This window comes from Macrobrachium nipponense, chromosome 37 (genome assembly GCF_015104395.2).
Source record: "Macrobrachium nipponense isolate FS-2020 chromosome 37, ASM1510439v2, whole genome shotgun sequence".
In the NCBI taxonomy this organism is placed as follows: domain Eukaryota; kingdom Metazoa; phylum Arthropoda; class Malacostraca; order Decapoda; family Palaemonidae; genus Macrobrachium; species Macrobrachium nipponense.
This window is the reverse complement of record NC_061097.1, coordinates 13,743,140-13,766,708: the sequence shown is the minus strand read 5'-3', so window position 1 is coordinate 13,766,708 and position 23,569 is coordinate 13,743,140. Positions and strand designations below refer to the sequence as shown.

The following is a 23,569-nucleotide window of genomic DNA, read 5'->3' as shown; positions in this document are numbered from 1 at the left end:
AGTTGGGGCCACTGGTGTTTTTTTTAATGCTGACCACACCTGAGCAGTGAAAATGCAAGCTTAACTTAACCAATCAGTAAGTAGTCAAACAATAGACTATAGTATTTTGAAAATCTTCATTGCTTTGGAATGGTGTGATGTACTTGATCCAGATGTAATGAGGTAAAGATTTTCCACAAGACAGGTTCGTAGATTGAGAAATATTGAAATACTCTTAGACTTTTTAGATAACAGTTTATATAGTGCTGTGGTGTAGACTGGAAATTTTACAAAAAATATAACAATTATTGTAAGCCTAATAATTTTTATTTTCCTCTTCAGATATCAACTATTTTCATTGCCTGAAAATTATAGAAATTTTGAAGGAGACTGAGAAGGACAGTAGGAATATATTAGGCTGGTATGGTTCCCAACGTATGAAGGTAAATTATCTTCATTTTAGAGTTGAAATGGATTTTTTTAGTTGTACATATTTGAATTTCTTTTAGAAGTTCAGGATGGAATTATCACATGCATTCATCTATAACAGCTCCATCTGTATATGTACGAGATATTCTGGTTTTTGTTGACCCTACATTGTTGTATAAATTAAAATTTGGTAAGTGCTATATGTATTATTATTATTATTCTTATTATTATTATTATTATTATTATTAATTATTATTATTATTATTATTATTATTATTAATTATTACCGTCATCATCCTACTTACAATAATTCATAGATACAAACAGACAGGGTCAGAAGTTCAAATTGTGCTCTTTATGCCTGTTCAGCTAGTAAATATTTATGCAAAGAACAAAAGACCATGAGGAAGAAGACCCTGTTCCTTTAACCCATTCCCTAATTATCCCAAGTATTCTCATGATTATCTTCCATGTACTATTCTTCTTTCAATCACAATAATGCTTGTTGTTCATACGTGAACAAACCTTCAGTCTTAACAATAGGATAATTTTCTAACTCCTAGCTGGATCCGGTTAAACAATCAGAGATTGAAAAACAAGGAATCTGTGAGATCTGGTAACACGTGCATATATCAGATGAAAACTGGTCAAAGACCGCGCACCCACACTACCGCATTTAGTCTTTTTCTTAACCACCTGGGTGAGAGTTGCAGTTGCTTATTCTCCGCCATTTACCCGGTTGTTTGCCCTTTTTCGCTATTTTGCTTGTCTGTGTGTGTGTGTCCTTGTGTTATTATGGCTTCCTCTGCGTCATCTTGACCTCGCCAACGTATGTGCCTGGGAACTCGAGGTTTCCCGTGTTCTAGTTTCTTGGCTTCTTCGGCTACGGACCCAAACTCCACTTGCAGTAGGTGTCGTGCTAATGTTTATACTATAACGAATCCCTACCTGGAATGTCGTGTGTGGCCTAAATCGCAGTGGATGTTATTTTATAGCAAGATGGAGCGTCGTAGAGTTTCGACTCTTCCTTCGTGAGAAGGGTTTTCATCGCCTTACCCAGATGCTTCGTCTTCTTCCACAGTCACACCCCCTGATGTTAGAGTTTATGTGCCTGTGTCTCTCTCCTTTTCTTCCATCAATTCGTTGTTGGAAGTATCGGAAGGTCCTCCGGCTGATTTAATGTGTAATGTCACCCCCTCTTCCTCAGGGGTTAATTTGCCTGCTGGGAGGGAGGAGGCTATTTCATCAGTTTCTTCTTTTTCAGGTTCAGAGACATCCAAAAGAGTGGCGCTCTGGGCGTCGCTTAGGCTACGGGGTTCACCCTCTTTGGAGGCTTTGCTGATGCATGTCATGGATGCTCGCCTCCCCTCTTACGCCTCTCCAGCTCTACCTCCTACCCCTAGTTCCACACTGGATGAGTGGTTTTCGAGCTTGGCTGCCAATCCGGTGGTCCGAAGTTTGATTCCCTGCTCTGCCAACGCAGAATCAGAGGAATTTATTTCTGGTGATAGAAATTCATTTCTCGATATAGTGTGGTTCGGATCCCACAATAAACTGTAGGTCCCGTTGCTAGGTGACCAATTGGTTCCTAGCCACGTAAAAATATCTAATCCTTTGGGCCAGCCCTAGGAGAGCTGTTAATCAGCTCAGTGGTCTGGTTAAACTAAGATATACTTAACTTCTACCTCCTCCCCCTGGGCTACTGTACGTTGGTGCCCACGGTCAGCCATTTTGTAGTGTGCTGCCTGCCTATCATCGTATCACTCCGCCAGTGAGGCCTACTGCTAACTCGGTTCAGGGGGAGGCCGTGACGTCTTTATCAGCGCCGTTGGCAACGTCACTCCCAGTTCCATCTGTGACATCACTCCCAGTTCCCTTAGTGATGTCTCTCCCTGCTAAGTCGGTGTCGTCAGTTGGGGCTGCTGCCTGCCTCGCTCCTCTGTGTCATCATCATTTACTCCCGTGACATCATCACTGCCATGCAGGACATATCCTTTTCCATCCGTGTCGTCTGTGTCCTCTCTTGCAGATCCATCTGAGGCTTTATGACTGGTGGTTCTTAAGAGATTGGACTCTGTTTTGGAGGATAGGTTTGCTGCCTTCTCTGCTGAGAAGGCTGTGAGCAAATGTGTTGTCACTTCCCCCCTCTCCTGCCAAGAGGGTGTGGAAGGAAGGATTGCTGTCTTGCCTCCATCACCCCATCTCCGCTGCATCGGTGTATCAAGTGTCCGGGTTAAGGACTATTACGTATTTCTTCGTCATGCGTGAAGAGCGGCACGCCCGTGTTCCTGAGAGTGTTAGTGTTTCGTCCCCTGTGCAATCTGCTGTGGCTGCGTTGTCCTCTTCTTTGTGACACGAGCGTGTTGCAACCTCACATGTATGTGTGCATGTTGGTGGTTTATCTGCTGCTTCTGCTCCGGTGCCTATGCATCATCATAAGGATCTTAAGGCGCCTGTGAAAAGATTGAAAATTGTTAATGCGGAAGTGGTGCAGCCGGGGTGTTCGCCTTCCCCATTTCATACTCGTAAAATACTCCTTGCTATTTCTATCTTCCCGATTTAACTCATTCTGTGGTGAATTCCCATGTTCTTTATCTCCTCTCCCAACAGGAAATGTTTGGTATGTATTTTTGTCAACAGATGGTGGTTTGCAATGTTTACTTTATGAATTTCCAATGTTAGATGCAGCTCCTGTGAAATTCTCTCCCAAGTTCATAACTTTCAAAGGACATATGGAAAAATTACTAAATATTTATTTAACTTTACCTTCTTATTTTTACCCTTCTACCATCTGAAGTAATCTGTACAGTGGACCTCTTGTATTCGCGTTGTAAATGGATGCCATATAGTGCTTTTGCCTAGTTGTTACAGGTTTTTCTGGTCATAGCATACTCGTCACGGTTTTCAGTTTTCTGGGCACCAGCTTGAAGAGCCCAATATTCAGGGTTAGATTTCAGGATTAAACTGACCCAAGAGGTCCCCAGAATTTTCTGTACGATCATAAACTGAAGTTTTGGTAAAATTTAATCTGTTACTGTGCATGTTGCGCCTTGAAGACCGGAGTGGAAAAGTGATTTATTTTCTCTAGAAAAAAAGACTTATTTTAAATCAAGGGGAGTATTATTATACAAGTGAACTCTTTCTGTATAAAAATTGTTCTTTATTAAACAAAGGAAACAATACTCAATAAATTCCAATAATTCCAATATTCAATATACATTATACAGTATTCATACAAAAATTACTTTCCCAAGAACTTTTATCCAGAACATTTAAAATTAAATGATTCAGGTTAACTTCATATCAAATTAGACAAAATGTTCGGTATCCAAGTTTCAAGTTTAAAGCTCTGAAGTAGGAAGCTCCCCGGAATGCCAAGCTTCTACACCTGTTGGAAAGAAACAATTGACAGTTAACAGTGGAATGAAATACTGATACACATAAATTACAATAAGACCAAATTATTGAACTTAAAAAATTAATTAATAAAAATTATAATTTAGATAACTTTTGAGTCTCACTTTTGAGTTACCACAGTGTTCTCAGCATTCACAGACTCACATATTTGTAGATTTTTCTGTGGACTATTTCTACTCATCATTTATGGGAAATTCGCATATTAGCAGTTCTTCTGTGAGAAATATCCACAAATTACTGTATTTTCATATCAATTCCTTGATTAAATGAAGTTTTTGTGATAAAACACTTAAAAAAAACAGGTACGTATAAGCATATTTAGTCAGTTTTTCTTGAGTTTGAGGTAACAAAACAGGCAGTTTTAAGTTTTTTTTATAGGGGTTCTAAGTATTCGCGGATTCTGGCGATTCACTGGGGGTTCTGGTACACATCCCCCGCAAATATAGGGTGTGGGTGTCCACTGTATATATGAAAATGGAAGTGTGTGTGTGTGCATTTGTTTGTGCCACACAATTTTACATGCATTGAGCAATTTCAACCAAGCTTGGTATACATATAACTTAGCATCGGGGAAAGAATACTACTGTGGGGTTAAGACATCACTGGCACTAAAGGTTGGGGGTGTGGGGAAGGGGGTTCGAAACGGATGAAAATAAAGATAACTGAAAATGACAGGTATTAGTGTCTAATCCTTAGTTTGAGGTTGCTGAGATTAATGATGACACTCCCGATGCTCTTCAAGTCCAAGTTCAGCCCCAATAGGAAAGGGGGGTTGAAAAGGGGTGGGAAGGGGTGATGTAAAAATAAACAAAAATGACAGATATTAGTGTCAAACCCATAGTTTTCAAGGTTGCTGAGATGAATACTGACACTCCCGATGCCTTCCAAGTCCTAGTTCAGCCCCAGTAGGGAGGGGGTGAAAAGATGTAAGAAGGGGGTGACATATAAAAGTAACAGAAAACGACGGGTATTAGTGCATAATCCATGGTTTTCGAGGTCACTGAGATGAACAGGGACAATCCTGATCCATTTAAGTCCAAGCTCAGCCCCCAATAGGAAAGGGGATGATAGGGATGGGAAGGGAGTGACGTAAAAATAACCGAAAACAACAGATATTAGTGTCTGACCCATAGTTTTTGAGGCATTGAGATTCAGATTCCCTTTAATTCTTTGTTTAGCCCCAATAGAAAGGGGGGGGGGTTTGTGAAAGGGTGTGAAGGGGGTGACATATAAAAAGATAAAAAAAATGATAGACATTAGTGTAATCCATAATTTTTTAGGTCGCTGAGATGATTATAGACACTTCTGATGCCCTTTTTAAGTCCAAGTTTAGCCCCGATAGAAAAGTGGGGAGTGGGAAGGGCGTGATATAAAAATAACAGAAAATGACAAATATATTAGTGTCTAATCCATAGTTTTTGAGGTTATTTAGATGAATACCAATGCTCCCAGTGGCTTTCAAGTCCAAGTTCAGCCCCAATAGGAAGTGGGGGTGGGAAGATGATAATGTAAAAATAGCCGAAAACGACAAATGTTAGTGTCTAATTTATAGTTTTCCAGGTTGCTGAGATAAATAGTGACACTTCCAATGCCTTTCAAGTCCAAGTTTAGCCCTGATAGAAAAGAGGTGAGAAGGGTGGTGGGAAGCTGGTGACATCTTGCTGAGATGAATAGTGACACTCCCGATGCCCTTGAAGCCCAGGCTCATCCCTGATACGAAGGGGGTGTGAGAAGGGGTAAAAAATAAAATGTTAAAAATTATGTATATTAGTGTCTAATCCATAGTTTTTGAGATTGCTGGGATGAACAGAGACACTCCCGGTGCCTCTTCAAGTCCAAGTTCAGCCCCAACAAGAATAGGGGTGAGAAGTGGTGAAATATAATATGTCAAAAATGCTGGGCAATGTAACTGAAGCAACAATCTTAACAGGAAAGAGAGAGAGGGAGAATAGAGGGGGTTTGGGAGGAGAGAGAGAGTTTATCAGTTGTCATTCAGAGTTTTTCTGGGCAGCACCGGGTTGGTCAGCTAGTTGTTTATAATACTGCATGATTTAAAAATGCAGTGAAAATGTTACTATAATCTATGACTCTTGATTTAACTTGAGAATTAACAAAAATTATGCACTACAAATTAAGAACCAATTTACAAACAATTTAAGACACAAATGGCCATCTGGAATTTAACTCACTCGTAAGTTGGGTGGTGACTGTATTACACACTGTAGGTATATTATTATTGGGAATGTACAAAAATGCTTCATTTTATGTATGTAACTTACCAAGTAATTATATTGTCTTAAGTTTCATTCGCCGCACGCTTAAAATTTTGTGTAGGTTAATTGGCCCCGCCGACTCTCAGGGTAAGGAAGGAACAATGCAGCTGCGAGTTGTCAATAGTTTTCTGCCAGCTCTCAACTGCAGTTCATTTGTGAGCGGTCAGCTTGATTTTGATTTTCGTTTATTTCTCCATTGGTGTTTTTCTCCTGTTGGTGATGCATTGGTAGCCCTTGGCTATGTATTTTTTAAAGTTTTCTATTAGATTCTTTGATAAGATTTTATTACCGGTATTGACTTATATTGACTTGCAGTTTAGTAAGATTTTATTACCGGTATTGACTTATATTGACTTGCAGTTTAGTTGACTTGTCATCTTGTCCGACTCAAATGCAACAGTATGTAGGGGACAGGTGTGCTCCATTAACTTTACCTGCAATGAGTGTTCTGACTGGGATGCCACTAATGGAGGGTATTAAAATCACATTTAAATAAATTAGACAAGGATAGGAAATGTAAAGCGGCCACTAAAGGCAAACAATAAACAATAAACCATGCATGATGTTCTAAGGAATACGAGTGCGGCTAGGGTATCCCCTGTAAGCGACATGCGTCAGAATCCTCCTACTGGCGTGATGAATGGGCAAGGGGTACCGCACGACTGCGGCCAAAAAAGTTAGTGAAAGAGTGGAAGAGCAGGTACGTGGAACGTAGGTACTCTAACAGAAAAACTGAAGGAGATAGTAGATGTGATGGAGAGGAGGATAGATTTCTTGTGTGTGCTGGAGACTAGGTGGAAAGGGAGTGGAACTAGAGAGATAGGAAATGGGTATAAGCTATATTACAGCAGGTCACAAAAGGGAAGAAATGGAGATTAAGTAACAACTGGAAGGAAAAAGTGGTAGAAGTAAAGGGAGTAAATGATAGGCTTTTATAGATTCTAATAATAATAGGGGACAAGGTAGGAAATATAATATCAGCATACTCTCCTCAAATGGGGTTCCAAGAGCAAGAAAAAGGATTTTGACGAAGGAAAAATCTATTTCTGGGTGATTGGCTCGTGTCGCCCTATGAAAGTATCCTTAATATCATTCTTTCTAGGTAAAATTAGCCTAAAATTACCAGAGAAAAACAAAATTAAGAAAATGTCAGTAAAAAACTGACTCGCTCACTCTTAAAAAGAAGTGTCGGTATGATATAGGGGCGAGTGTTGGGAAACACCTACCACCCGAGAACAGAAACACCAAAGATTAGAACTTCCCTATCAGAAATCCCCCCAAGTCCCCCAATGATGAGCTGATACCAACGGGCGATGCAGCCTCTACTACTACCACCAGAGGACGCCACGGACAGCAGCGCCCCTAGCGGTCATCCTTAATTAAAACAGTAAATACATCTTGTCCTGCAAGGGGGGGAAAACAAACCATAAAAAAGGGGGGGTTTCATAGGGCGACACGAGCCAATCACCCAGAAATAGATTTTTCCTTCGTCAAAATCCTTTTTCTGGGCTCAGCTCGTGTCGGCCTATGAGGAGGTACCAGAGAACACAGCCAAGATGGAAAAGGAAACAATGAAAAACAGTTTAAAATGATGGATATAATATAAGTAAATCAAATACAGCATACAAATTAAGCACTTAAACTAACTTATTATAACAGTAAAATAATAGAATGTTAGTAAAACTTAAAGTACTTAAATGGTAAATAATAAAATTACAGAGATGCATGTAAAATAAGGCAAATTTGGGATTTACTTAATTAGAATACATAACTGGTTAGAGAAGCCGACAAAATCAATGTGACAAACTGCAAAGTGAGCTTGGGAGAAGCATGTGTTAAACAGCATAGGTTGGTGGTGATGGTTTTTAAAATGAGAGATAAGAAACCCCAGAAGAGAAAGAGAAGATCTACAATTAAGATTTGGGACCTAAAAGGAGAAAAGGGGGAGATATTCAGGAGGACTGTAAGAGAGAGATAGAATTTGGACGGGGCAACAGAACAGTTGAAAATATCTGGGCAGACATGAGAGAAATAGTATGTGTTGGGGAAGCAGAGGAACTGGTGGGAAGAACCAGCGGATATGGAGTATCTAGAGGAGAAAAGTGGTGGTGGAATGGAGAGATACAAAATCAATTAAGAGAAAAGCAAAAGCATTTAAGGACTGGAAAGTAAGGCATGCACAGGGTGAAGAGGAAAGGTACAGAGAAGAGGAAAGAGAAGCAAGAAGGAGGGTAGGCATGGGTATGGGAAGGGTGGCAGAGCAGTTGAATGAAAGACTAGGAACAAAAGAAGGAGAAAAGGATATCTATAGAATTTCAAACTTGAGGAAAAGGCAGAGACAGGATGTGGGTAAATTGGATGTTATCAAGGATAGTGATGGAAATATATTGTATAGGGATGAAGACATCAAGAAGTGACGGCGAGAGTATTTTGAACAACTGTTAAATACTGAAAATGAGAGAGAGGAGATGGGGGAAACACAGAGGGTGGAGGGACCAGTGAGGGAGATACAGGATACAGTAGTGAAGCAAGCATTAAGGAAAATGAAAAATGGTAAATCACCAGGTCCATCAGAGTTCCAAATTGAAATGATCAAATTACTAGGTACAGAGGGGGAGAAATGGAAGCTGGATTTATTAAGAGCTATATGGGAAGAGGAAGAAATGCAGAGGGACTGGGAGGAGAGTCTAATGGTATATATATACAAGTAGAAGGTAGATGTCATGGATTATGGTAATTGCAGGGGAAAGTTTCAGAGAGAATACTGGATGAGAGATTAAGAGAGATTGTAAAGATTTGGAAACAGCAGTATGGATTCATGAGAGGAAGAGGGACGGTGGATGCCATCTTCATAGTAAGACAGCCACAGGAAAAGAGCTTAGAGGGAAACCAGGAGCTCTATTGTGCATGTATAGACAGAGAAAGCATACAATAGAATCCCAAGAGAAGTGTTGTTTTGGTGTTAAAGGAAAAGGAAAGTCCCAGAAAAGTAGGTTAGGCTGGTCAAGATGATTTCTAAAAGAACAAGCACAAAAGTGATAACAGCAGTTGGGGAAACAGAAAGCTTTAAAGTTAGTTTGGATTACACCATGGGTCAGCATTAAGCCCATTTTTGTTAGTGCTGGTCATGGGTGTATTGAGTGAAGAGGTCAGGAATGAAGAGCTGTGGGACTTGCTGTAAGCCGATGATCTGGTGATTACTGCTGAAAATGAAGAGGACCTACAGAGAAGGGTTGGAGAGTGGCAGGGGTCTTTAGAGATTGGTGGATTAAAGGTGAATGTGGATAAAACAGAGGTTTTGCTGAGCAGTAGGGAAGATAGAGACAGAATACTAATACAAGAAAGAAGAGGCTCATTTATAAAACAGGCAGAAAAAGTTCAAATACTTACGATCTACTTTAAGCCAAGAGGGAGGATATGAGGCTGAAGTTGACAGTAGGATAAAAACTACATGGGGGAAGTGGAGAGGTAGCTAAAGTGGTATGTGATAAGAAAATGCCAATCAAGCAAAAAGTCAAGATATATAACTGTGATAAGACCAGTGTTAATGTATGGAGCAGAAACATGGGCTAAGAAGAAAAGGGAAAGTAAAGCTTGAGAGAACAGATGAGAATGCTGAGGTGGATTATGGGAATATCGCTGCTTGAGAGATTGGAAAATGATGAAATAAGAAGAAGGTCAGGCTCAGTAAAGATTACAGAGGTGATAAGAGAGACACGATTGAGATGGTATGGCCATGTGTTGTGGATGGATGACAAGGAGAGAGTGAAGAGGGCTTGGGAGGAACCTGTTAGAGGAAGAAGATTGAGAGGGAAACAGAGAATTAGATGGCGAGATAAAGTGAAGGAAGGTATGAAGAGATGTTTGGTGGAGGATGATGCCTTTGATAGAAGGCAGTGGAGAATGTGCATCAGGCAACCGACCCCTTGATGTAGGGATAAAGATGGGAAAGAAAAAGAAGAGCCGAGTGTAAAATTGGTGAATAAGACTTTAGATAATTCTGTTAAGTCTTATGTAGATGTTCCCATAATTTCTGTACCCAGTCCTTCTTTGTCCCCTGTTCCTGATACTGTTAACTAATCAACCTGCTCCTTTACCCAGCTCCCTCGCTTCGGACCCTGACCCCCTTGCCACCGTCAAGTCAAAAATTAAACATAATTTTGACCAGAAGATTGCTCTAATAGTGGACACAGTGGCCCAGTTGGGCATATCAGTGAAAGTCCTTATGGACAAAGTGCATAGTAAGTGTTGGTGACACGTGGGAGCAGTCATACTGGAACCCCAAGGGAGGTCGGTGGGGTCTGCCCACAAACAGGTGCCCCCTTGGTTGGACCTGTTTGTGTCCCTAGCGACTTCAGATGACCATTGGAAAGGCATCCAGAAATAAGTGAGTTGACTGTCCTCTATTCTTGTGTCTTCCAGCCCAGAGTGGAAGCGTCAAAGGTACTTTAGTGACATATTGTGGCCACTGAAAAAACCCACAGTAGACTGTGTTCACTCTCCAGCAGTGCCTTGCAATCATTTTAGGGATCCTTTGCTACCATTGTGTAGTTTGTGGGATTCTCCAGAGGATTTTTGCCAGAATAGTCCTTTGCTAGCGCCAGGTTGTTGTTCTTTGTCGAAGAAGCATATGTATTTCTAATAGCAACCTCCCATTGGCGCCAGAGCTTCCATGTGCTCCCGAGTGTTTAGTAGTGCCTGAGCTTCCACTTTCTCCTGAGTACAGGCAGTCCCTGGAATTGGTGGACTTGGTTAATGGTGATCCAGTTTTATGGTACTTGGCTAGCACCATAAAATTGGCAAGTTATGGTACCGTAATGCGCCGAGTTCCAGTTATTGGCTCCATAAGGAGCCAAAAATAGAGTTATGGCCTCATAAAATACCTAACAGACACCCCATTAACCGGTTATAGGGAGCAATAACCGGTTATCGGCATCATTAACTGGATATCGGCGCCATAAATCTCTAAAGTTTCAGTTAATGGTGGTTTTCAATTATCAGCACCTTGCCAATAACCAGGGACTGCCTGTACCCATTTGCACCCGTGCTGCATTTGACGACAGATCTCCCTCTGGTGCCTAAGTATCTGGGGAGCTCCTTCTCTGAGAGAGTGGCTGCCTTGTCCCAGGGAGACCTCTCTGGCCTCACTGATTCGTCTTGAAGGTTGGCCTTCGTCTCTGCCAAAGTGATGTTCTCCACTACCGAATTAGATAAGTTTTTTAAGAATTTATTCAAGATTTTTGAAGTTACAAGTTGTCTAGATGATCTATTTGGGCTTTAGCCAGAAAGATTAAGAGTTTTATTGTAGTGTCTTACCGAACAATTATAGAGCCGTGATTTCCACGAGCGGCAGGATACTAAATTCAAATTTAGCGCGTCGGCGTCGCCAACACTGGTGGTGATGACGTCATCTCCCTCCTCTCGCGGGAGAACCAGGTACAACTGCCCAGGTGAATCCAATTCTTTTCCTGCCGGCGTCCGGTGAACATCGGTGGTTGGTGCGGTTGGATGACTTTGCTTCGCTTTTTTCTTGTGGATTTGATCTTCGGAATTGGTGAAGTACTCTTTTTTGGCAGGAAGCTGGGGGTAAGTGTAGTTGAGGGTGCGTCTGTCTGTCCTGACACGTCTCCTAGACAAAGGTCACTGTCCAGCTCCCCCGCACCGGGGAGAAGACATACCGGAAGTCCAAGGGAGTCGATCGGGATTTGCCCACAGACAGGCGCCTCTCTTGTTGAGCCTGTTGCGCCTCAACAGGGCTCGGTTAAGCGTTGGAAAGGTGTTGCGGTCAGACGCCTTTCAAATGATTCAAGCGATTCGTCTCCGGTCGCACGGCGCTCTTGGCGAGATTCGCCCGTTTCGCGTCCCTTAAAGAGGCGTTCAGGCGCCGATTCTTCGCCTCCTCCAGTCAAGCGGTATAAGGAGCCTGAGAGTAGGGTTGCGCCTCGGCCGTTAGCGGCTCGTTCGTCGCCTCAATCTGTGCCTTTTTCGGCTCCATCTACTAGTAGAGATTGTGGTTTTAGCGCTGTAGCTAGCAGTTCTAAGGGTGTTTCTTTAGGCGCTTTTTCGTCTGTTACGCCTGATGCGCCTGTTTCGCCTCGAATTTCGGCGGCTCCGAGCGAGGCGCAAGTAGTTTTTCCGCCTCCTGCTGAACATTTAGGCTCTTCCAAGCCTACGTTAACTGTTTTTGATTCGTCTCTGGCGCCTTTGCGCAAGCAGGTTAGAGATGTTAACCAACTGGATGAATGAGTCCAAGGGTGGTTCGAAACCTTCAGATCCGGTTGTAGTTCCGTCTACTTCTTCGCGGTATCGGAGAATGAAGAAGAAGTAGAGGAGGAGGATTCTCATCACCTCTCGTGTTATTCACGTCTCCTTAGATTTCTTCTGGTATCTTATCCAGATTATTTTGAGAAAGCGGCTCCGCGCTCCCCAACTTCGACTTTTTTGATGAGGAGGAAAACTTCAGACCCTCTCCTCCCAAAACTTGTTCTATCTAAAGCGGTTAGACATTCGTTGAAAGAGACGGAGAAATGGATGTCTATGAAAAGAGACTTAGGGAAGGCTCTTTTTGCTTACCCTCCCTCTAAGTTGCTTCGTAAGAGGTATAGGTTTTATGTAACTGGGGAAGCTCCTTCTCTGGGAGTTTCTGCCTCCTCCACCCAGACTTCTCCAGTTTAATCGACTCCTCTAGAAGATCTGCTTTCGCCGCAGCGAAAGTTTTCTTTACAGCGCCTGAGTTGGACCACGTTGTAAAGAATCAATTTAAACTTTTGGAAGTCTTTAGCTTCCTTGATTGGACTATTGGCGCTTTAGCGGCCAAGATCGAAGACTGTCCTTCTCTTTCCCAGGAGTTAGCGGAGGATTGGATTGGTGTTCTGTCCTGTGCGGACAAATCCATTAGGGATGGATGTGATGAGTTAGCTTCGCTCATCGCCTTTGGTACCCTTAAGAAAAGGCAACTTTGGTGCTCCTTTGCTTCTAAAAGGGTTACGTCCCAACAGAAGTCTGCTCTCTTGTTTGCTCCTTTTGTGAAAGATAACCTCTTTCCAGACGATGTAGTGTTGTCAATTTCGTCTGCGCTAGATAAGAAATCTACTTCGGATTTACTGGCACAGTCTACTAAGAGACCTAAAGCTCCTGTGGAGACTGTTCCTTCGGTTTCTCCTCTGGCCCAAGCGCCTTTTCGAGGGAGAAAACCCAAGCGCTTCTTTCGGCCGAAATCGAATTTGCGACCTCAGTCTAAGGCCTCGGCCAAGGTTAACAAACCTTCCAAATGAAAGCTCGGTTCTTCATGCACCAGTGGGAGCCAGGCTGGCTCTGTTTTGGGAGGAATGGGAAAACAGAGGAGCAGAAGCCTGGGTAGTGCAAGTACTCAAGTTCGGCTATCGTATTCCTCTCGTTTCACCTCCCTCGCTCTCACCTGTGCCAATTCCATTCCAGGCATACTCTCCGGGCTCAGACAAATTTCTGGCGCTAGCCGCAGAAGTGGAAGCGCTTGTTCTCAAAGAAGCGAGATAGAACAGATAGAAGGGGATTTTCCTCCAGGCTTTTACAATCGCCTTTTTGTAGTTCCCAAGTCATCAGGGGGCTGGAGGCCGGTTTTGGATGTGAGCGCCCTGAACTTGCATGTCCAGAAAACAAAATTTCATATGGAGACCACTCGGTTTTCGAGAATTGTAAAACGTTAGGTCCGGTGGCGGTTTCTGGCATGGTGTTGGGAGAAACGGCACAGGGGTCGTCACCTCTATGCTAACTTTTCACCTTGAAATAGGTTGTCGAGTTCAAGGGAAGCTGGGGTACTGAGTACCTGGGATACTCACCAGTCTGTTAGGTCAGATTTTACAATGGTTGGGTATATATGTTTTTAAATCTGGTGTTGGTGACAAATGTTTTGTATGATTGAATTTCTGGTCTTAGCCCAGGGCAAGGGCAATCTTTGTTGTTACTATCCTCCGTCAGTCAGCCTTGACTCGCTTGAACTACGGAAGGATTCCACTCCTGTAGAGGCTAACTTTGGTCAAATTCCAATTCCTCTACAATAGTAAGAAGAGCACCGACCAGAAGCAGTAACAGTCTGCTGTAGCTCTCTTACAAGGTAAGGTACAACAGACACCTTGAGTGTTTACTGGTATTGCAATAAATGTAACCATTTAAAAATACTAGTGGTCCACTGAATCCCACCTTCCCATAAATGTGTAATCAGCTCTATAATTGTTCGGTAAGACACTACAATAAAAATGAAATTTTCATTATTAAAATGAAGTTTTATTGTATACTTACCGAACAATTATGATTATACCACCCTCCTCCCCTTAGGTGGACGGACGGGCAGAAAGAATTGGATTCACCTGGGCAGTTGTACCTGGTTCTCCCGCGAGTGGAGGGAGATGACGTCATCACCACCAGTGTTGGCGACGCCGACGCGCTAAATTTGAATTTAGTATCCTGCCGCTCGTGGAAATCACGGCTCTATAATTGTTCGGTAAGTATACAATAAAACTTCATTTTAATAATGAAAATTTCATTTTTTCTGCTTTGCCTGAGGATGTCGCCTAGGATTGGGTGAAGTCCTGTTGTGCACCGATAAGGGTATTAGAAATGGCACATAAGAAATTGTTTCTCTCTTTGCAATGGATGTGCTCAAAAAAGAGAGCATTGGTGTTCATTCACCTAGAAGAGTGTCACAGCCTCTCAGAAGTCAGCATTGTTGTTTTTGACTCTCAATCGCCAAGACCTCTTCCTGCAATTCATCATTAGTGACATTGCCTCGGATCCCCAAAGAAAGAGTACACAAGACCTTTTAGCTCACTCTTCAAGACTCCCTAGAGAATTTTCTTTGATTAATTCCAGATCGGTGTCTCCTCTTCAGCCTTAGCCCTTTTAAGACTTCCACCAAGCTTTCCCGCTGAAAATGTAGTTCCTTCCCTCCATGTGCCAGTAGGAGTCAGGCTCCTCCATTTCTGTGAAAGATGAAGCATGAAACAAATGGAGGAGTGGATTGTGGAGGTGTTGAAAGGTTACAATGGCCCCCCGGTTTTACACATTTCATGTTTTTGCTGTCCACTTTGTCGCAGATTTTTGTTGAACACATTATCCACTTTTCCACAGGAACTTTCACTAATTTGGGGATTTTTTTTTGTATGAGCAACACTATTTATTCACTCATTATTGTATTTTTTCATATTGTGTTTGTGACAAAATACTGATTTTTATGATGAAAATTATTTACAGCATACTTATAATGTAAGGCAGTCCCTGGTTATCGGCAGACTTGATAATGGCGCTCCTGTTCTATGGCGCTTGTCTCGCGCCATAAAATCGGCAATTTATGTTGCCATAACGGGCCAAGTTTTGGTTATCATCGCCATAAAGTGCAGATAACAGAGTTATGGCACCATAACATACCTAACAGAGGTGCCATTAACTGAAATGGTGGTTTTTGCTTATCAGCACCCCGCTAATAATACCAGGGAATGGCTGTAGTTATGAATCCATTAAACTCATTCCAGGTTGGATCCCATACTGAGCATAATAGGTCTCTCTCTCTCTCTCTCTCTCTCTCTCTCTCTCTCTCTCTCCTCTTCCCTCTCGCTCTCTCTCTCTCTCTCTCTCTCTCTCTCTCTCCTCTCTCTCTCTCTCTCTCTCTCTCTCTCTGGGGTACTGGGTATTTGGCAGTTATGAGCAGTTTTGGAGGGGATTTTTTTCATTTCCACGCCAGATTCTGGAACCTATTACTGCGTAAAAGTGGGGGAGCACTGTATTCCATTCTATTCAAGGAGAAACTTTCTTAGTCATCCTGCCCATTACGTTGACCGCCTGCTTGGTAGGCTCAGGTATTCTGCCCTCTCACACAAAGTCCCATCCCTCCTCCAGAAGGGAGCCATCAAAGTAGTCAAAGAAGTCTCTTTGTGATATCTAAAGCATCAGGGGTGATGGAGGCCAGCACTGGATGTCAGTGCCTTGAATTTTTTGGTTGAAATGATGAAATTCAAGATGAAAGAAGTCATTCTGTCATGTCATCCATTTACCGAGGCGACTGGATGACATAGACATGCAGGATGCTTATTTTCACATCCCAGTGCATCCAAAGTCCAGGAAGTACCTTTGTTTTGTGTTCCACAACAAACTATATGTATACCAGTTCCGAGTCCTGTGCTTTGTGCTTTCGACTGTACCGCAGATTTTACTTGGGTACTTGCTCCACGCGCCTAATGATTTCATCTAAGTTGGGATCAACATCTCCGTCTCTTTAGATGACTGGCTTCCTTGATCGTGTTGTAGCAAAGGTGCATGGAGGATCTTCAGAAGCCCCTTCTCTTATCGCAGGATTTGGGCCTATTAATCAACCATTGCAAGTCCCAACTGATTCATACATAGAGAATTTTATATTTAGGGATAATGATAGGTTCTCAAAATTTTCAGGTTTTTCAATCTCCCCCAAAAGAATCTAGACTTGCCTGAAGAAAGTGAACAGGTTCCTCTCCTGGCATACTTGCTCTTTCAAGCAATGAATGAGCCTTCTCGGTACCTTAGCCTTCATGGAGCAATTTGTTGTCCTGGGAAGGCTCCATATGAGGTCCCTTCAGTTTCATCTTTGTACCAGCTGGGACAAGAGAACTCATCCAGATTCCTTCATATTTCCCATCTCAGGAGATCAAGGAGGATCTCCTATGATGGAAATCAAACTAACAGAATTTCAGAAGGGAAGTCTCTCTTTCCTTTGAGCCCCAACCTAGACTTCTATGCAGTCATGTCAGATCTAGGTTTGGGGGGGGGGGGGGGGGGGGCCCTCTCCTAGATGACCAAGAAGTATAAGAAGTATCAGGAAAGTGGTCTCAGGATCAAATCCATTAGCACATCCACCTGAGGAACTAACAGCGATTTATTTAGGACTCCAGCATTTTGTGTCTGTGCACTCCAGCTGCACCAAGGCCTTGGCTTATATTCAGAAGCAAAGGGGACCCATTCATTCTCCCTGTGTGAAGCAGCAAGACCTCTCCTTCTTTGGGCAAACTGCAACCACAAAGCCAGTGACTGGGTTCATCCAGGTAAGCTCATTGTCCTAGCAGACGGCCTGAGTTGTCGCAAACTGGTGCTCCCAACAAAGTGGACTCTACATCTGCAGGTGTGTGAGGACCTGTGGAGGACTCTACATCTGCAGGTGTGTGAGGACCTGTGGAGACTGTTGGGGAGGCCTCCCATAGATCATTTTGCTACCTCCTTATTTTGTTCACCAGTGTGCCACAGACACCATGCTACAAGACTGGTCCAACAAAGATTTATTTACTGTCCCTCCATTTTGCATGTTACAGGAAGTACATAATCAAGTTACGTACCCACTCGAATGTGACAATGACCCTAGTGGCCCCATTCTGGCCGAGATAGGAATGGTTCCCAGATCTCCCAAGCTTGTTACTTAAAAGGCCTAATCTTATCAGACAGCCCCATTTCAGATGGCATCACCAAGGATTATCCACCCTGGCCCTAACAGGGTTTCAACTATCAGAGAACTCTGTAGACAGAAGAGGTTTTCAAGAGCAGCTTCAGCTGCTATTGCGGAATGTAGACGTTCTTCATCTGCCAAGATCTACCAGCCCAAGTGAACAATCTTCAGGGCCTGGTGCAGACATCATAATGTCTCATCCAAAATGTCTGTTATAGATTTTCCTGAACCCTTTCTGTACCTCAGGACATCTAGAGGTGTCTCTTAGTCTACAATTAAGGGATACGAAACAATGTTAAATTCAGCTTTCCGACATAAAGGTGTAGGTCTGTCCTCCAACCCAGATCTTTTCAACCTACTCAAGTGTTTTAATACAGCCAAAGCCAAGGAATCGGCAACTGTCTCATGGAGTTTAGATGAAGTTTTGAAATGGTCCTCTTTTCCTCGTTTCGAACCTATGCATTGTTCATTACGAGACATTACTAGGAAGACCCTTTCTTGTAGCATTGTCAACAGCTAAGTGGGTCAGTAAAGTACATGCTATAGATAGAAGAATTGGACTTTCCGAAGGGGATGCGGGTTGTTCATTCATCGTGGGCTTTTTAGCAAAAAATGAGAACCCAGCCAAGCCTTGGTCATGTTCCTTCAATATTAAAAGTCTGTCGAGTCTGTTGGAAATCCTGGGCCCCGAAGATGAAGAGTGTTTTCTGTACCCAGTAAGAGCCCTGAGGTATTATCTCCATAGAACAGGCCCCTCAAGTAATCTTTGGTGCTCGGTGAAGAATCTGTCTCGCATCCTCTCGAAGAATGCTCTGTCTTTCTTCTTTAGAGATCTGATAAATATCATTCTTTGACTGAAGAAGAAGTCTTACCTTCCTTCAAAGCTGAAGCTCACAAAGTAAGACCAATTGCTACACTGTTACCATTCAGACATAGATTATCCTTGCCCTATATTTTATAAGTGATATATTGGAAGTGTAAGTCAATATTTGCTACCCATTATCTTCATGATGTAGAAACAACGTACAACAGTTGCAGTACCTTGGGTCTGTTATCAGTGGCTGGTATGGTGTTGGGGGATGAAGTGTAGGAAGTCTTTCAACCCTCCTATCACCTTCGCCTTGAACTAAGGTGTCGAGTTTGAGGGAAGCCTGAGAGTATGGTGTACTGGAATACCCACCAGTCTTGGTGTTTTTATGGTTGGGAGCTAATTTAACATACTACTTGGTGTAGGTATTTATGTCTGGTCAATTTGTTTTATATATATATATATATATATAATATATATAATATATATAATATATATATATATATAGATATTAATATATGTATATATATATATATATATATATATATATATATTATCTATATCTATATATATATAATTATATGTATATATAAATTTATATCATATATATACTATATCTTTATATATATATAATTCTATATATATATATATATATATATTTATTTCTATATATATATATATTATATGTACTATATAAATATATATACATGATATATATGTGTGTGTGTATGTGTGAGTGAGAGAGAGAGAGAGAGAGAGAGAGAGAGAGAGAGAGACGAGCGAGGAGGAAAGAGAGCGAGAGAGAAGAGAGAGTAGAGAGCAATGGTCTTATCCCTCACTATAAGCTCCCACACTTTAAATAATTAAGATGACCACCAACCAGAGGCAGTATCTACCTGCTACAGCTCTCCTACCAAGTAAAAAGCCAGTGACTGGGTTCATCCAGGTAAGCTCATTGTCCTAGCAGACGGCCTGAGTTGTCGCCAACTGGTGCTCCCAACAAAGTGGAATCTACATCTGCAGGTGTGTGAGGACCTGTGGAGACTGTTGGGGAGGCCTCCCATAGATCATTTTGCTACCTCCCTATTTTGTTCACCAGTGTGCCACAGACACCATGCTACAAGACTGGTCCAACAAAGATTTACTATTTACTGTCCCTTCATTTCGCATGTTACAGGAAGTACATAATCAACAAGTTACGTAACCACTCGAATGTGACAATGACCCTAGTGGCCCCATTCTGGCCGAGATAGGAATGGTTTCCAGATCTCCCAAGCTTGTTACCTAAAAGGCCTAATCTTATCAGACAGCCCATTTCAGATGGCATCACCAAGGATTATCCACCCTGGCCCTAACAGGGTTTCAACTATCAGGGAACTCTGTAGACAGAAGAGGTTTTCAAGAGCAGCTTCAGCTGCTATTGCAGAATGTAGACGTTCTTCATCTGCCAAGATCTACCAGCCCAAGTGAACAATCTTCAGGGCCTGGTGCAGACATCATAATGTCTCATCCAAAATGTCTGTTATAGATTTTCCTGAACCCTTTCTGTACCTCAGGACATCTAGAGGTGTCTCTTCGTCTACAATTAAGGGATATGAAACAATGTTAAATTCAGCTTTCCGACATAAAGGTGTAGATCTGTCCTCCAACCCAGATCTTTTCAACCTACTCAAGTGTTTTAATACAGCCAAAGCCAAGGAATCGGCAACTGTCTTATGGAATTTGGATGTAGTTTTGAAATGGTCCTCTTTTCCTCGTTTCGAACCTATCCATTGTTCATTACGAGACATTACTAGGAAGACCCTCTTTCTTGTAGCATTGTCAACAGCTAAGTGGGTCAGTAAAGTACATGCTATAGATAAAAGAATTGGAATTTCCGAAGGGGATGCGGGTTGTTCATTCATCGTGGGCTTTTTAGCAAAAAATGAGAACCCAGCCAAGCCTTGGTCATGTTCCTTCAATATTAAAAGTCTGTCGAGTCTGTTGGAAATCCTGGGCCCCGAAGATGAAGAGAGTGTTCTGTGCCCAGTAAGAGCCCTGAGGTATTATCTCCATAGAACAGGCCCCTCAAGTAATCTTTGGTGCTCGGTGAAGAATCTGTCTCGCATCCTCTTGAAGAATGCCCTTTCTTTCTTCTTTAGAGATCTGATAAATATCATTCTTTGACTGAAGAAGAAGTCTTACCTTCCTTCAAAGCCGAAGCTCACAAAGTAAGACCAATTGCTACACTGTTAGCATTCAGACATAGATTATCCTTACCCTATATTTTATAAGTGATATATTGGAGGTGTAAGTCAATATTTGCTACCCATTATCTTCATGATGTAGAAACAACGTACAACAGTTGCAGTACCTTGGGTCTGTTATCAGTGGCCGGTATGGTGTTGGGGGATGAAGTGTAGGAAGTCTTTCAACCCTCCTATCACCTTCGCCTTGGACTAAGGTGTCGAGTTTGAGGGAAGCCTGAGAGTATGGTGTACTGGAATACCCACCAGTCTTGGTGTTTTTATGGTTGGGAGCTAATTTAACATACTACTTGGTGTAGGTATTTATGTCTGCTCAATTTGTTATATATAAGGGATTTTGACGGAGGAAAAATCTATTTCTGGGTGATTGGCTCGTGTCGCCCTATGAAAGTATCCTTAATATCATTCTTTCTAGGTAAAATTAATCTAAAATTACCAGAGAAAAACAAAATTAAGAAAATGTCAGTAAAACTGACTCGCTCACTCTATAAAAGAAGTGTCGGTATGAGAATATAGGCGAGTGGGATCACTACCACGAGTCATTCACCATTTAGACCTTCCAACATAAAATCCCCACCAGAGAGAGCTGATACCAAAGGGTGATGCGGCCGCTACTACTACTACTACCGACGCCACGGACAGCAGCGCCCCTAGCGGTCATCCTTAATCTATGAACATCTTGTCCTGCAGGGTGGGTAAAAGAAGACAGGGTGGGTTTCATAGGGCGACACGAGCCAATCACCCAGAAATAGATTTTTCCTCCATCAAAATCCCTTTTCTGGGCTCAGCTTGTGTCGGCCTATGAAAATATACCAGAGAAACAGACAAGATGGGAATAAGGACAAATGAAACCCAATAGTAAAAAAGAGATATATAATATAAGTGAATCAGAGACATTACAGTATACAAACAAAGTACTTAAAGCTAACTTATCCTAATACAATGGCATGATAAAGAAAGCAATCAATATAAAGTACTTAAAAATTAACTTATATTAGACATAGTAACACATAATAATGTAATGGCAAATAACAAGGAGTGATTCACTTAAATAAGATATTTACAAAATATACAAACACATTGTGTTCTACCCTAGCATAAAAATAAGGGTAGAAACACTGAAGTACATTATATGTACATAATGTGGATGTCCCTAGCAAAAAAATAAGGGACAATCCACCAATATTATTCTAGCGGCTAAGGCTAGAGTATCCCGAGTAGCATGGCAATAGGGTGAGGCATGTTGGACGAGGTAGGTAGAAAGGAGACCTGGATCTATACTACAACTACTATGCAGTATCAGGAGAAACAATGTTTCCCGCTGCTACTGCAGAAAATTTTAAAGATTCCAAGGACTTTAGATAATGACGTTTAAAGACTGTCGGTGATTTCCATCCAGTATACTTTTTAAGATCCTCAAAGTTCATATGTTGAAAGTAATTAATTGAGGTGGCTACTCCTCTGATGTCATGTGCTTTTGGAAATGAATCAGGATTGGCTTGTTTAATGAAGTAAAGGATCTGTTGTCTGATTCCTTTTACTGATAAAGTGCCACCTTTTTCTCTCATAAAGAGAGAACCTGAGGATCTAGAGGATGTACGAGATAGAAAGGCTCTTAAAGTTGATACTGGGCAGAGAGAAGGATCTTGCGGAAGTGGGATGACTTTCCAAGGAGCCCACCTTGCAAGGGGATCCTCATTTTTAGCTAAAAAGCTACGATCCGGTGAAAGTAGAACTTTTCCTGAGGGGAGGAATTCCACATGACCCGCATCTCTGGATAGAGCCGACAGTTCTGAAATTCTGGCTCCTGAAGCCAGGCTTAATAAAAATAACATCTTTCTAAGAAGCATTATAAAAGTGCAAGACGAGTTGTCAGTATCTGAGGCTAGTTTGAGGACATCATTTAAGAACCATGAAACTGCAGTAGGCCTTTGAGAGGGTCTAAGTCTAGCACAGGCTTTGGGAATAGATGTAAAGTAAGAATCTGTTAGGTCTATTTGGAAACCCAACTGAAAGATTTTCTTCAAAGCCGATTTATGAGTAGTAATAGTGCTAGCTGCTAAGCCTTTTTCAAACAAAGATCTGAAAAAGGATATAGCTAAGTTAACTGTCATGGTTGTGGTGTTCGATTCTTTCAGGAAGGATGCTAATTTTTTAACAGCTGAGTCATATTGTCTAATAGTTGACTCTCTTTTATCTGATTCTAGGAAGAGGATGTTTTGTGGATCAATGTTAGCATCTTTGTTAGCCGCAAACTTCATGAAGTCCATAAAGTTAGGGTCTGAAGAATTCCTGAGGAAGCGAACACAGTCCTCATTTGTACTGATTGTGACAGCTTGGGATTGGGAATCCGTTGAGGTCGAAGACCCAATTCCAGAAGCAGAGGATACCAGTTGCTTTTTGGCCAGTCTGGAGCAATCAGTGCTACTAGTCCCTTGAAAGTCCTCAGCTTGCTCAAGACCTTCAAAAGAAGATTCACTGGAGGAAAAACATAGATTTTCCTCCACTGATTCCAATCTAACGACAGAGCGTCCGTGGCATAAGCCAGAGGGTCCAGGTTGGGGGCCACATAGCAAGGGAGCTTGTGGTTCGCTTGTGAGGCGAAGAGATCTACTTGGAGACCTGGGACTCTCCGGCATATCCACTGGAATGACCCGTCGTCTAGAGACCATTCTGATTCCAGAGGGACTGACCGGGACAAGGCGTCTGCTATCACATTTCTTACCCCCGCCAGGTGAGTGGCGGACAGATGCCATCTGTGTTTGTCTGCTAGTGCAAAAATGGCTATCATGACATGATTCACGTGTTTGGATTTGGACCCTCCCCTGTTGATGCAATGTACTACTACTGCACTGTCCAAAACCAGTCTTAGATGAGACTTCTTCGGGGGAAGGAGTCTCTTCAGGGTAAGAAATACTGCCATCGCTTCCAGGACGTTTATGTGAAGCTGGCGGAACTGAACCGACCAAGTCCCCTG

At 42.2% G+C, this 23,569-nt stretch overlaps 1 protein-coding gene across 1 annotated transcript in view; it reads left to right on the top strand.

Moving 5' to 3' along the window:
- The window catches only part of LOC135209027 (CDK5 regulatory subunit-associated protein 3-like), a 214,041-nt gene that overhangs the window by 83,013 nt on the left and 107,459 nt on the right, over positions 1-23,569 (top strand). Inside the window, exon 3 of the mRNA XM_064241562.1 lies at positions 322-422. Coding sequence (XP_064097632.1) covers positions 322-422 — 101 coding nt within the window. The remainder of the gene's footprint in view (positions 1-321; positions 423-23,569) is intronic.